Source organism: Rhinoraja longicauda, chromosome 12 (assembly GCF_053455715.1).
Source record: "Rhinoraja longicauda isolate Sanriku21f chromosome 12, sRhiLon1.1, whole genome shotgun sequence".
Lineage (NCBI taxonomy): Eukaryota > Metazoa > Chordata > Chondrichthyes > Rajiformes > Arhynchobatidae > Rhinoraja > Rhinoraja longicauda.
This window is the reverse complement of record NC_135964.1, coordinates 36,158,457-36,172,267: the sequence shown is the minus strand read 5'-3', so window position 1 is coordinate 36,172,267 and position 13,811 is coordinate 36,158,457. Positions and strand designations below refer to the sequence as shown.

At 39.1% G+C, this 13,811-nt stretch overlaps 1 protein-coding gene across 3 annotated transcripts in view; it reads left to right on the top strand.

The window, feature by feature from the left end:
• Nucleotides 1-13,811, top strand: part of reps2 (RALBP1 associated Eps domain containing 2) — a 128,539-nt gene that overhangs the window by 14,861 nt on the left and 99,867 nt on the right. For all 3 annotated transcript variants that reach the window (XM_078409486.1, XM_078409488.1, XM_078409485.1), the window contains exon 2: nucleotides 8,191-8,314. In XM_078409486.1, the coding sequence (XP_078265612.1) occupies nucleotides 8,191-8,314 (124 nt within the window). The remainder of the gene's footprint in view (nucleotides 1-8,190; nucleotides 8,315-13,811) is intronic.

Genomic DNA, 13,811 nt, shown 5'->3' with positions numbered 1-13,811 from the left:
TCGATACCCTCTTCAGTCTGAAGAAGGGTCTCGACCCGAAACGTCACCCATTCCTTCTCTCCTGAGATGCTGCCTGACCCGCTGAGTTACTCCAGCATTTTGTGTCTACTATATCTCCTTTTGTAACACGTGGAGCCGCTGCATTAACACTTAAATCTTTGGGAGTCACTGCAACATATTTTGCTTTTTCCTCGGCTTGCCACTTTGGATCTTCTGAGTGGGGACAATTATCCTACTCAATTATATCCCCACATAAAAGATAGAAACTCAGAAAATCGGCCTTCAATTGGCAATGTAACTCTCAAGTCTGATTCTCCTTGATTCACTGCATCAGGTGAACCAGCAAAGCAGCCTGTTTTAAAGTGAAGCTATGTTTAAAGTGGCCAGACCTGTGGGTAAACCCCTACCTTCTTCTTTTTGGAAGGGTGCTGAATACGTATTGAGAACCCCTGGACATTTGCACTTCTTCCAGCATGGAAGTAGTTTTCTCTTTGATATGAAGTGATTGGTTACAAAAATAAGAAGAAGGCAATAGGAAATTCATTTTCATTTCCTTTTAATTTCTCAGGCTGTGACATATATTGTTAAGTATCCTATCACGTAAATAAAACATTCACCTAACCCCTTCCTGCAATCGAGTCCCAGTGAGTTAAAGACCCTACTCTTTCTCTCAGCCACTTAATAGTCCAGGTGTGTTGGAAGAAGTCAGCAGGCACAGACTGCTGCCAGTGGAGGTCACCCACCGACACATGGCACAAGAGATCCCTTGCTCCTACCAGCAAAGTGGGGATGCAGCAAGCAATTGGCCGGAAAGTTACCAGATAAGTGTGCAGCTCTGCCAGTGTAACCGTCTCCCAAACCTAAAAAAGTGAATGCCAGGAGTTACAGCACACTTGGTCAGCATGTTAAATAATGTACCCCAAAGTACACTAATGTGGAAGGCAGGAGAGTTTAAATGAGTGTAAGAGTGAGAGGATAGAGAGGGTTTTTGTCCACTTCACCTCCCCTTAAAAGTTGATTAATCACTAACCTTTCCTGCTTGTGATGATGTCATTGATAAGAAATGTTAACTCTTTACAGATGCCGCCTGACATGCTGTATGTTTCCAGCAGTTTTTTTCTTTGTTCTTTCATGATTTTACCATCTTTTAAATTGATATTCAAATGACTTTCTGTAGCGACACAAGTCAGCGGTGCCAACTGGTCCTTGCTTGCATCTGTCCTTGACAGAAACAAATTGTTGTCGGTATATTTACATAACCTGTTCTTTTCCTCTCTTTCTTTCATGAATTCTGCACACGCACACACATACACATACAAACACCACTCACACACACCACACACCACACACACACACACACACACACACACACACACACACACACACACACACACACACACACACACACACACACACACACACACACACACACACACACACACATATATATACCAAACTTTTTCATTTATATTGTTGACAGAGTACTTTGTTTACAAATTCTGTTGTGCTGTTGCAAGTAAGAATTCCATTGTTCTGTCTGGGACAGAGGACAATAAAAACTCTCTCAATCTTGAAGGGTAACTTTGCTTCTATCAGATTTTAATCGTAGAATTGAATTCTGCAGCTTCTTGTTTACAGGGAAGTGGAGGTAGTAGAAGTATTCAGGGTGCGGCTGGGTGATGTTGAGGGCAAAAAGCAGGAGGTGATATGTGCTGTCAAAGACAGTCCAGTAACAAAACACTAGTGAAGGTTTAATAAAGAAATGACTACATTACTCTTTTGAAGATGCACAAATGCATTTAGCACAGATGGCTGGACTGAAATGTGCAGAGAGCTCACTATTAGAGTAAATCTAAGCCAACTCTGAGTATATAAATATAAAACTCAGCCATTTTTCCACCAAAAACATTTATTTTTAATTTTCATTATTGTGATACAAGACAGGTTATTTAATCATTTTTATAGGTATTTTTTACATGCAAAATGTTCCAAAAAGGAAGGTGGATTGGCATTGCCTAATTTTAGATTCTATTATTGGGCAACTAATATTCGTTACCTGAAATGTTGGCTAAACGACTTGAACTTATCTCCGAGTCCTCATTGGGTAGATTTGGAAACTAAATCGGTACAAGGATTTTCATTGGGCTCTATCTTAGGAACTTCTCTTCCTTTAGCTCCTTCTAAGTTACATAAACAAATTGACAATCCGATAGTTAAACATACCTTACGAATATGGTTTCAATTTCGGAAATTTTTTGGATTGAATTATTTTATTTTAGAGATGCCCATTGTATCGAATTTTTTCTTTCACCCCTCTCTGATGGATCAAGCCTATCTAGTTTGGAGGATTAAAGGTATAGTACGATTTTCAGATTTATTTTTGGATAATTGTTTCATGTCTTTTGAACAATTATCTAACAAATATAATTTGTCCAGTCCTCACTTTTTTAGATATTTACAGATTAGGAATTTTTTAAACACGGTTCTTCCTTCTTTCCCTAACCGAGACTCTAAGGGTATTTTGGAGAATATGTTACAATTAAACCCCCTTCAAAAGGGTGTAATATCAAATCTTTATAATATAATTATGAAAATACACTCTGATCCCTTTTATAAAATTAAGAATGATTGGGAAAGAGAACTTAATCTTACTATCCCTATTGACAATTGGAATAAAATTCTTCGACTTGTTAACTTTTCTTCTACATGCGCTAAACACTCTTTGATACAGTTTAGAGTCGTTCATAGGTCTCATATGTCCAAAGATAAACTGGCTCGTTTTTATTCCCATATAAATCCTATATGTGATAGATGTCACTCTGAGATAGCTTCTCTTACCCATATGTTTTGGTCATGCTCTTCCTTGGAAAGGTACTGGAAAGACATTTTCAGTACTTTGTCTACGGTTTTGAATATTGATCTACAGCCCCATCCCATTACTGCAATTTTTGGTTTACCAATGATAGACTCTACTTGTTTATCTCCCCCCATTTGTCGGATGATTGCTTTTCTTACATTAATGGCCAGAAGATCTATTTTGTTGAATTGGAAAGAAATCAATCCTCCTACTTTATTTCATTGGTTTTCTCAAACTATTTCATGTTTAAATTTGGAAAAGATTAGAAGTACTGTTTACGAACCTTCGATCAAATTTGAGCAGACTTGGAGGCCATTTATTCAATATTTTCATATCATGTAATGTGACCTTATTCCAACCTTTTTCGTTCTTCTTGATATTGCTTTATGCAGGTAGAGGGGATTGGAGCGGGCGACACTACTATGTTTTCGTTAACCACCTGGTACAGTCTGGTTTTTTTTCCGGTTTTTTTGGGGGGTTTTTTTCCTCTCTTTTTTTTCTTCTTTTTCTCTCTCTTTTCGTTTTTCTTTTATCCTTATCTTTTTCATATATATACCGACATATCTTCTAGGTATAAATAACAATTTGTTTTACACAACCTGGGGATATTTATGTTATACATTGCCATTGCTTATGCTTATGTATTCCCTTATATTTATCCACTTATGTATTTTTGTATGCCTATTGAAAATACTATAAATAAATAAATAAATTAAAAAAAAAAAATGTTTCTCAAAAAATAGATCTGATATATTTTGCTATTTCACATAGTGGATTATGAATATTCTAAAAGGGTATTTCTGTAATTTAATGCTTAATTTCAGTGGGCATCTATTTACGAGTGACTTATATCAGCACTGGATCTTTTCACTTTGTGTATGTGTCAAATGACCTTAAATGAGTTACATGAACAGTAATCAAAACATCATTACTGTTTGTCTGGCATTTGTTTGCATTATCAACATACCAATCAATAGGCCTTGAGAACAAACATCAGTAGACTTTTTGGATCTTTTACATGCTCTGCCTTTCATTAAGATGATAACTGATCTTCTACTTCGACGATGTTGTATAGCTCTTTCTTTCCTTGATTCCTTATAATGTCTAGATATCTATCAGTCTTTATTTTGAATAAACACACCAACTGTGCCTCCATTGTCCTTCAGTGTAGAGATATTCCAAAGATTCACCAATGTCTGACCAAACAAATTTCTCCTGATCACACTCCTAAATGGCCAAGCCCTTATTCTAAGACAGTGACTTCTGTTTTCTAGACTCCACAACCAGGGAAAATATTGTCTTTATATCTAGCCTGTCAAGCCCTTTAAGTTTTGTACATCTTGATGAGAAATGGACCTGGCCGATGAGCTGCTGGATAGCTGGAAAGAAAGAGAGGCCAAATAAGAAGTCATGTTGGCTTTGTGATGGACAATGAGTTGGCTGATAAGAGAAAAAGCCTCAGATTTATGGAATTGCTCCCATAGTACTCGATTGACTTGGTAAAAGGACAATATTGCATCACTTGGAGTCCTGGGAATCTTCTTCTTTCATGTCCATCATTCAAATGTTACATCACTGTCATCGTCCGTCCTGAAAAGGGTGCAAGCTTCCGGCGACAATCAGTGGGAGCCTCACTTGTACAGTAGACGATGGTGGTAGCAGAATTAGCTCAGGACACTTCCAATTTCCAGCCCCACGACGTGGACGCTTCTGTTATGGGGCCGTCCTGGGGATTAAGGGGAAGGTATTTATAACAAGGTCACATTCTTAAAGTAGGCAATAATTTGTGCGCAGCCACCACAACAACATAATAGTAACAAGGTAATCTGTTTTAGAAATTATGATTGAGGAGGAAAGATAGATAGCAGATACCAGGGATAACTCCCTAGTTCCTGAAATAAGATGATTTTTGTCCAGCACATGGATCTGAAAGATGGCAGCTTCATTGGTGTGGGAGTGTTCAGGAAAGAATATGCAGGTTTATAAAATAGATATAATGTCTATGTGGTTGTGTGAAAGTCTGTCCGTTCAGAAGATGTGAACGTGTTGTTGAAAGTTTGGTGTTTGGACTAACCATTGAAGAATCCTAAGATATGGAAACAATCTGGATGTGTTTCAACGACTGTGGGTGAAAGACATGCCATGTCAGGGAGCTGGTGCAATAATTGCCAGCCTGTTAGAGGAGATCCATGAAAGAACAAAGGCTTGTGTGAGGAGGATGAAAGTCCCTCGGAGCTGTATCTCATTAAGTCTTGCTGAATGCAATTATGAACCATGTGATGAAAATATTTTCAGAGAAATAACTGGAAGCAAGTACAGTGATATATAACAATATTTTTAAAATCCTCAACAAGAAACTTTCACTTTGGCTGTTTCCTCTTGTATTACAACAATTAAAGCATGGCAGGGTATCCAGGTATTGCTGTGAGCTCTGGAAATTAGTATATTTCATTAAATTGGTAATATGTTATTCCTGAAGCACCCACACTCATGTTTGCTCAATTTCAGTGTTTGAAGAAGTAGAGTGACAGGTTAAATTTCAACTTTTTGGGCAATAGATGTAAAGAAGAAATGGCTGTGGGTCAGATGTCTCTGGGTTTTTGCATTCCAGTTGTTAAATGGATGATGACCAGATCTTGCCAATTTCCTACTTCACTCGAAACAGTGTATTTGAGAAATCTAATCCACAGCATGATCAAGGCAGATCTTTCATTATTCAAAATGGTCATTGTGTCATAGTGTCATATGTCATAGTGTCATATACAGTGTGGAAACAAGCCCTTCGGCCCAACTTGCCCACACCGGCCAACATGTCCCAGCTATACTAGTCCCACCTGCTGGCATTTGGTTCATATCCCTCCAAACCTGTCCTCTCCATGTACCTGTCTAACTGTTTCTTGAATATTGGTATATTCCCAGCCTCAAATATCTGCTCTGGCAGCTTGTTCCATACATCCACCAACCTAATAAATCTACCAACCTACTCAACCTCTGCCTATTGCTCAGACCCTCTAGTCCTGACAACATGCTTGTAAATCTTCTCTGTACCCTTTCCAGCTTGACAATATCTTTCCTATGACACACTGCCCAGAACTGAACACAATACTCTACCATTCCTTTTTTGTCCACTGAACTTAATTTTGAATATATTTATTTAATCAGTAGATCAATAACCTTACTCGGCTCAGTTTCATATGGACAATTCTCTTGGAAACGTTCTACATAGTGTTAATACCTATTCTGCAGTAAAAGGCTATCAGTATGGCCTTTTTACTTTCAAGACAAGTTTTAGGAGGCAAGATGGGGATGTGACCGATGGTATTTTTGTGTCATTGATTATTCATGACCTCTGCAGGAACTGATTGCAAGGGCTTATAAAATAAGAAAATGTGAATGCTGAGTATGAGCTATTTTTGGAATATATTAATCACCTGACTAAAATATAAGATAGATACAAAATGCTGGAGTAACTCAGCGGGACAGGCAGCATCTTTGGAGAGAAGGAATGGGTGATTTTTCGGGTCGAGGCGCTTCTTCAGACCCGAAACGTCACCCATTCCTTCTCTCCAGAGATGCTGCCTATCCCGCTAAGTTACTCCAGCATTAGGTTGTGCACGTCGGGGTGATTGCACGAGTCGAAAAGGGGTGGACCACGTGAAGGTTGCAATCTCCCACTCCATTCACTCCAGTTAATGTAGACAAAGGCCTGTCCTCTACTAAAGCTGTGAAAACAGCAGGAGTTGATGGGATTTACCCGGAATTTCTGAAGAACCTTGGCCCCCAAGGACGTAACTGGCTGGTTGCTTTTTTTCACCCATGTCTATTGTAGAGGAATTATCCCTAAGGCCTGGAGAGAATCTAAGGTCATCGTCATCCTCAAGCCTGGGAAATTTGCTGATGATCCAGCTAATTACCGACCCATCTCCTTCTTGTGTACATCCTACAAGCTGTTTGAGCGCTTCCTGCTTGCTAGGATTTCTCTATTGGTAGAACTTGTTCTGCCCAGAGAGCAAGTTGACTTTAGACCTGGTAGAAGCTGTGCAGATCAAGTCCTTGCCATCACTACCAATATAGAGGCTGGCTTCCAATGTGCCCTGAAAACTGGTGTTGCTCTCATCGATCTGTCATCAGCTGATGACACCTTGTGGAGACATGGTTGCCGAGGAACCGTAGATTTAGGGTCTCGCTTGGGGACCAGACCAGCTCTGTTAGGACCCTGAATGATGGCCTCCCCCGCGGCTCTGTCCTAGCTCCCCTACTCTTCAACATCTATGTGAGTGACATGCCAACTACCTCATCCAGGAAGTTTGCATATGCAGATGACCTTGCCCTTGGCTACCAGAGAGCTGCCCTTGAGGATATCAGCAGAGTACTAACCCAAGAATTGAAGGGGATGGAGGAGCCCCAACCCACTAAGATAACTGTCACTGCCTTTCTCTTCAGCAACCGGCTCGCCAATGCAAAGCTCCATGTGTCCTTTTGTGGTAAGCCGGTGAAGAATGAGGAATTCCCCAAGTACCTAGGAGTGATCCTGGAACGCACACTCACCTATCGTGAACACCTGAAGAGGGTGGCTGATAAACTGAAAGCAAGGGTCAACATCATCAGGAAACTTGCAGGCAACCGCTGGGGATCCATTGCACACACCCTCCGTACTGCAAGCTTCGCCCTAGTCTACTCAACAGCCGAGTTTTGCTCAACAGCTTGGGCTAATAGCTGCCACACCAAACGATTTGACATTGTCCTTAACTCTACAATGCGGGTCATCACAGGGACGCTTAAGTCAACACCTTTGCAGTGGCTCCCTGTCCTCTCTCACATCGCTCCTCCCAACATACGCAGAAGGGAGAGGATGTTGAAAGATTGTTGCACCATTGAGGCTAACCCTGACCTTCCCATCCATGCTGACTTGAACAATCTGCCCAACATGCCCCACCCAGCAACTGATGCTGCCCTGGCCTGGATGTCTTCACTTGACCTACAACTTTAGTCTGTGCACGCCATACGCAAGAAAGAAAGACTCCAGCATTTTGTGTCTATCTTAGGGTTAAACCAGTATGTGCAGTTCCTTCTCACACATTCTGACTAAAATATAATATGGAGTAAGAAATGTTGAACTTCAAAGTAATTTAGTTCAATGTCTCATTGCTACTCCATCTTTTTTACTGCATCTTTAAAATCTTTAATCCTCAATTTATTTCCTGCTATATGGCTGTTTAGGATTAGTTGTAATGCAAATCGAAATGTTATTTGCATAACTTTGTAAATTTCATTTGTGTGTGGAGTTCTCATCCATGTCATTAATTTAAAAATATATTCTTTGGTCCTTTCAGATCATGAACCTTTGTGGTGCAAAGAAATTGGGTTATTTTGGTCGTGGCCAGTTTTACATTGCGCTGAAACTAATAGCTGCAGCCCAGTCTGGCCTTCCAGTACACCTCGAAAGCATTAACTGTGGTAAGTTACAGTGCTGCTGTTAATGTTGGGTTGTATAGATCTTCTAAACTTTGCATGTTACAAACTAATAGATATGTTGAAAAGAAATGAACAGCAATGCTTTTCAAAATAACATTATATATGTTAACGTGAGAGCAAATTAGGAAATGCCAAATCTTCATGAGCCTCTTAATACCGACTTACAATCTGAAAATTATACAGGTTGCTGAAAGATGTAGATTGTCAGCTATTTGGGGAAAATGTCAATGATTTTAATTTGACGAAAATGCTCCTGTAAAAAATATTGAGTGAACATTGTCCAATACATAATCCAAATTAATGTTCGTATTCATGGGACCATGATATTACAGTTTGTTATCCTTGGTAAAGAGGAGTTAAGGGTTATCTGTTGCAGGGCTGAAAATAAGGTGATATAAGAATGTGGTCAAAATGTGTAGGAATGAACTGCAAATGCTGGTTTAAACCGAAGATAAGACACAAAATGCTGGAGTAACTCAGCGGGACAGACAGCATCTCTGGAGAAAAGGTCGAGACCCGAAACATTACCCAACCCTTCTCTCCAGAGATGCTGCCTGTCTTGCTGAGTTGCTCCAGTATTTTGTGCCTATATCTAAGAATGTGATCAGTTCTCACTATATTAATTTCACAATTAAATACACACAATTAAATATGACTGTCTGTAAACAGAGAAACTGAGTTAACTTTTCAGTTCTGTGAACTTTCGAATGTAAATTGTTTTAAACAAGGATTATTGCCTTGATGTTTGAACTACAACTTTGTCCCAATATCTTGAGGAGCTTGATAAACTATTTGATTTTGCATCTATTCTATGGCAAGTCTAATTTTTTTTTTGTCTGAGCACATACATGTTTAGGAGATGAGATGAGGATGTAACTATTTAGCTTTTCTTTTTGTATCATTGACTGTTGTATCTAGCAGGTGATGTGGTCCCAATCTGTGATATCTTGTAAACAACTGCTACATTGTATGAAAAGAAAGGTTGCATCTAGATTTCATAAGTTCATGTCATAGGAGTAGAATAGGCCGTTCGGTCCATCAAGTCTACTCCGCCGTTCAATCATGGCTGATCTATCTTTCCCTCTCAACCCAATTATCCTGCCTTCTCCCTGTAATCTTTCACGCCCTTACTAGAACTAGTTTTATTTCTTTAACCTTACCCTCTATTTCTCTTTGGAAAATTACTTTCATTTTTTTTTTTAAACCTAGAGTTAAAGTTACAGACTTTGATGTTAATCGCAACAAAGCTGCTATCCACATGTGATCACCTGGTAGACACAAAATGCTGGAGTAACTCAGCGGGACAGGCAGCATCTCTGGAGAGAAGGATCACCTGTTCAGGCTAGGCTGTAATAAGTCAGAATGGGCACATTTCCTCCAAGTTTATTAGATTGGTTCTGATTTGAAAGTCACAACGTACAAAGGGTTAAAAATGGAATGTCACTTTTGTAAATCTAGTTGGAAGAGTTTATGATAATATAAACTGGTTGACATTTGGGTTTATGACAATAAACAGGTTGACAATTGGCCACGTAGATGCAATAAATTTTTGGTTGACCCTTTTTTCTAAATATAGTAATGACTATGGAATAACACAATGTACACTATTTTACAAAGTCACTCATTTCAATAAACCCATGCAGTGCTTATTCACTTGTCTAACACTAATCACCATAATCTTCTCTCTCTTACTTACAAATGTTTCTCCTCAACATAAACGTATGTTGAGGAGAGACATTTGTAAGAAAGATCTTCGGTAGCAAAGTCCTCCACAGAGCTCTGGGCAAATGAATTCATTTTAATTTCCTTTTGGATTTTATGGTTTTTTTTGTATCAAAAATCTCCAGTTTCACTCTTTCAAACAAGAAGAAATCCATTTTTTGTCCTCTTAAAAATAAAATACTGCAGCTGAAAAAAATATGAAAGAGAAAGAAATGCAGAACACCATTCAGGTGAAAGGTCATGTATTTGAATATTAACTGTTTTCTCTCCTCAGATTCTGTCTGACTTGCTGACTATTTCCTGTTTCTATTTTAACATCCTTTAAAGATCCCAATAAGGCACCTTTCAGTCTTCTCTCTTCAACAAAGTAACTCTTTCCTGAGATGAATAGATAGATGGATAATCTATCTATCTCTTTATCTATCTATCTAGTCCTTTAATTTAGCAGTCACAGGGGTAAAAAAATGTAAGTGTGTTTTAACCAAAAATTGATTTCTTTAATGTACCTTTCACCTCAATTCCTCAAAATTCAATTTCCCAGAGGAATACTTTATTAACTGTATGTACTTGGGTGATTAGTAAACATATCATCCAGGATTCAGTCTGAAGAAGGGTAGAGCACGGGATATAGATCAGCTACCCAGGTAAACAAATGGCAGATTGAGATTAACCCAAGAAGGTTTAAGCTGTTGCACCTTCGGAGGTCAAGTATAAGGGGAATGTATACTTAGTTGCATGATGGGAGCATTGATGTGCAGAGGCATCTTGCAGTCCAAGTCCATAGCTCATTGAAACTGGCGACACAAATAGAGAGTGTGGTAAAGATACCATGTGCAAGTTTATAGGATTTTGGTTCAGCTACATTTGGAGTAATGTGTGCAGTTCTGATCGTCCCTTGACAGGAAGGATTTGGAGACTTTGAAGAGAGTGTAGGCGAAGTTATCAGAAAGCTGCCTGGTTTAGAGAATATTAGGGGAGGCTGGACAAACTTGGATTGTTTTCCTTTTGAAGATTAAGGGGAGATGATGGAAGTATGCAAAATTCTGAGAATCATAAATAGGGTAGACAGTCATAACCTATTTCCAGGGTGGAACTGTCAAAGAGTAGGCATAACTTTAAAGTGAGAGGAACAAAGTGTAAAATAAATGTGTGGGATTTTTTTTTGCACCAAAAGTGGTGGGTGTCTGGAACCTGCTGCCAGAGATAAAGGTGTTGGCAGAAAGGATAGTGGCATTTACTAGAGTTTTAGATAGGCAGATGGATATGCAGCGAATGGAGGGATAAGGATCCTGTGCAGGCAGAGGGAATTAGTTTAATTGCATCTTGTTCAGCATGAAAATTGTGGGCTGAATGGCCTGTTCCTGTGCTATACTGTTTGTGTTCATTATCTTGCGCTCAACTGGCTTTCATTCTGCCTGTTTATTTACATCTTTCTACAGCTTGTTGAAATTATTCTCATTATTGATCAATCTTGCTGTGCCTTCCACACCCAACCAATGTTTGGCATTCACAAACTTGTAGCTTATGTATTGATTCCTGACTATATATTGATATGAATGTCGAACAGCAAAGGTGTCACAATTGATCTAATTGATAACCCTACTTTCCACCATTTGCCACTCATGAATAGCTACCCTATTCCCTACTCTATGCATTATGTGGCACAAGCTGACTATCCATTTTTTTTAAGTGGACACAAAATGCTGGAGGAACTCAGCGGGACAGGCAGCATCTCTGGAGAGAAGGACTGGGTGATGTTTCGTGTTGAGACCCTTCTTTTTCTTGTTCTCTGACTCCATGTGCTCTCACCTTATTCATTAATCTATTCAGTAACACCTCAACTGTGCCCTCATTGAAATCTAGATCAATTGCACACATTTGCACAATGAACCTTTTCTAGTTTCCATATTACCTGTTCAACAAATCCACAGTGGTTGGTCGTGCACAAATCTCCATTTTGAAAGTCATTATTTTCTCAGTGTCTTTCTATTGACTCTCCTGGTCGGGATTCTGTTATTTTCCCATACAAATGGGAATAGTCAGTAAGTCATTGGGTATGTTCAATTTTCTTTTCTCTTTTTTTTTCTTTCCCTCCTCCCCATTCTCATTTGTGTGGTGTTGGTTACCTGCAGACTTTCAGATGCAATGGCAGGAACTTCACTTTCGCCTTGGATTCTTTTAAATTGCAAAGATGCAGCCCATCTCATCATGGGTTCTATCCAATGGATTTGTTTTAGTTTACTTAACATTTCCAATTTTAATTTTAATTGAAATTGTCATTTCAAATCTCTCTTTTGGCCCTATATACATTTCATTTCTTTCCTGCGATGCTCATCCCTGATGTTTTTATACTTAGATAACTTGCAAAGTGTCACAAAATATTGTAGGGTAAAATAAGTGTTCTTGAGGTTGGCTTTATGGATAGAAGATGAATTGAAGGATCGAAAAAGATTGGATCAATATTCATTTTCGGGCAGGTAAGCAACAATACAATGGGAGGTAGTGCTTCCCCCACTAGATTCTATGAGGAAATGAGAAGAAGTCCAAATCTTGTGATTGCAAAAATAATTAAATGAACAGATGCTGGGTCCTATGTCTAAGTTAAGGAAGCTAAAATTGTGGTCTGCTGACCAGGCATTCAATTGTTTCAAATGCCCAAGGTTTCAGACTTTGCAATCCCCACCGTTGGAAATGGAAGTAAATTAGCGAGAGGATCACCAGAATGGTTGGGAACAGGATTGCTTGTTGTAGAGATGGGGATTGGGCCGATGATGAGGGATGGGTAGAGGAACCCCGGCGAGTGTTTGGTGCATACAGCTGTTGGACGAGAAGGATGATGAACTGTGTTTGGAGGGATTTCCAGCAATTGGGAAAGATGGATAGAGTTTGAAATTGGCAGATTGCTGGGCGATCACCAGCAGAAAGGGAAGAAAGCCCTATTTCTCAAAGACGGTGACCACCTAAAGGAGGCTGGATGCCTCTGACACTTGGTCAGCAACATAGAGGGGCACTGTCGTTTCACAAACACTAACTAAGCCTTGGCTCTCCGGTTAAGCTTACTGTGCACAGTACCTTTTTACAAATGATTCAGTGGCCAGATTTCCCATTTGGTACCAAGAGGCCAGTTTATGGTTGCAATTTTGCTCAACTCGCAGTTAAATCAAACAGGTTTCTTGGCCCAAATGTACTTGCTTTTCTTGACTACGAGCTTTGTGTTGAAACTCATTATCTCCCATTCTTTAGTAAACCTCCCTTACACTTCTCTTCTTATTACACTATGATCTTGTTGTATATACTTCTTGTTGTATCTCAATCTGCAATTTACAACACGCTTCTCTAACAATTGTCTCGATGCATAATTTTGCTTACCCAAGAAACTTGGGGTTTTTTAATTTTAAAAAAGGGATTACTATCCATAAATAAAGGCAATAATTGTGATTAATCATTATTTCCAAAAGACATTCTAGTTTCCCACAATGGCTTACCCACAATAGTACAAGAGGTAATATCTCATCCCTGAACTGACCCAATTGAAATGAACACTTCTTCAGAAATAGTTACCAGACAAGAGCCTGATAAGCAAATCTGTTCGAAGAACAATTGACTTAAATAGCTATCAATACATGACCTAATCCTCACCATCTCACTGTATCACAAGATTTGGAAAAATACATTCACGCTTGAACACTTTGAAACTAAAAAAAAAATAGACATTCTGATCCTTACTGGTGTTATTATCTTTCAGTGTTTATACAGG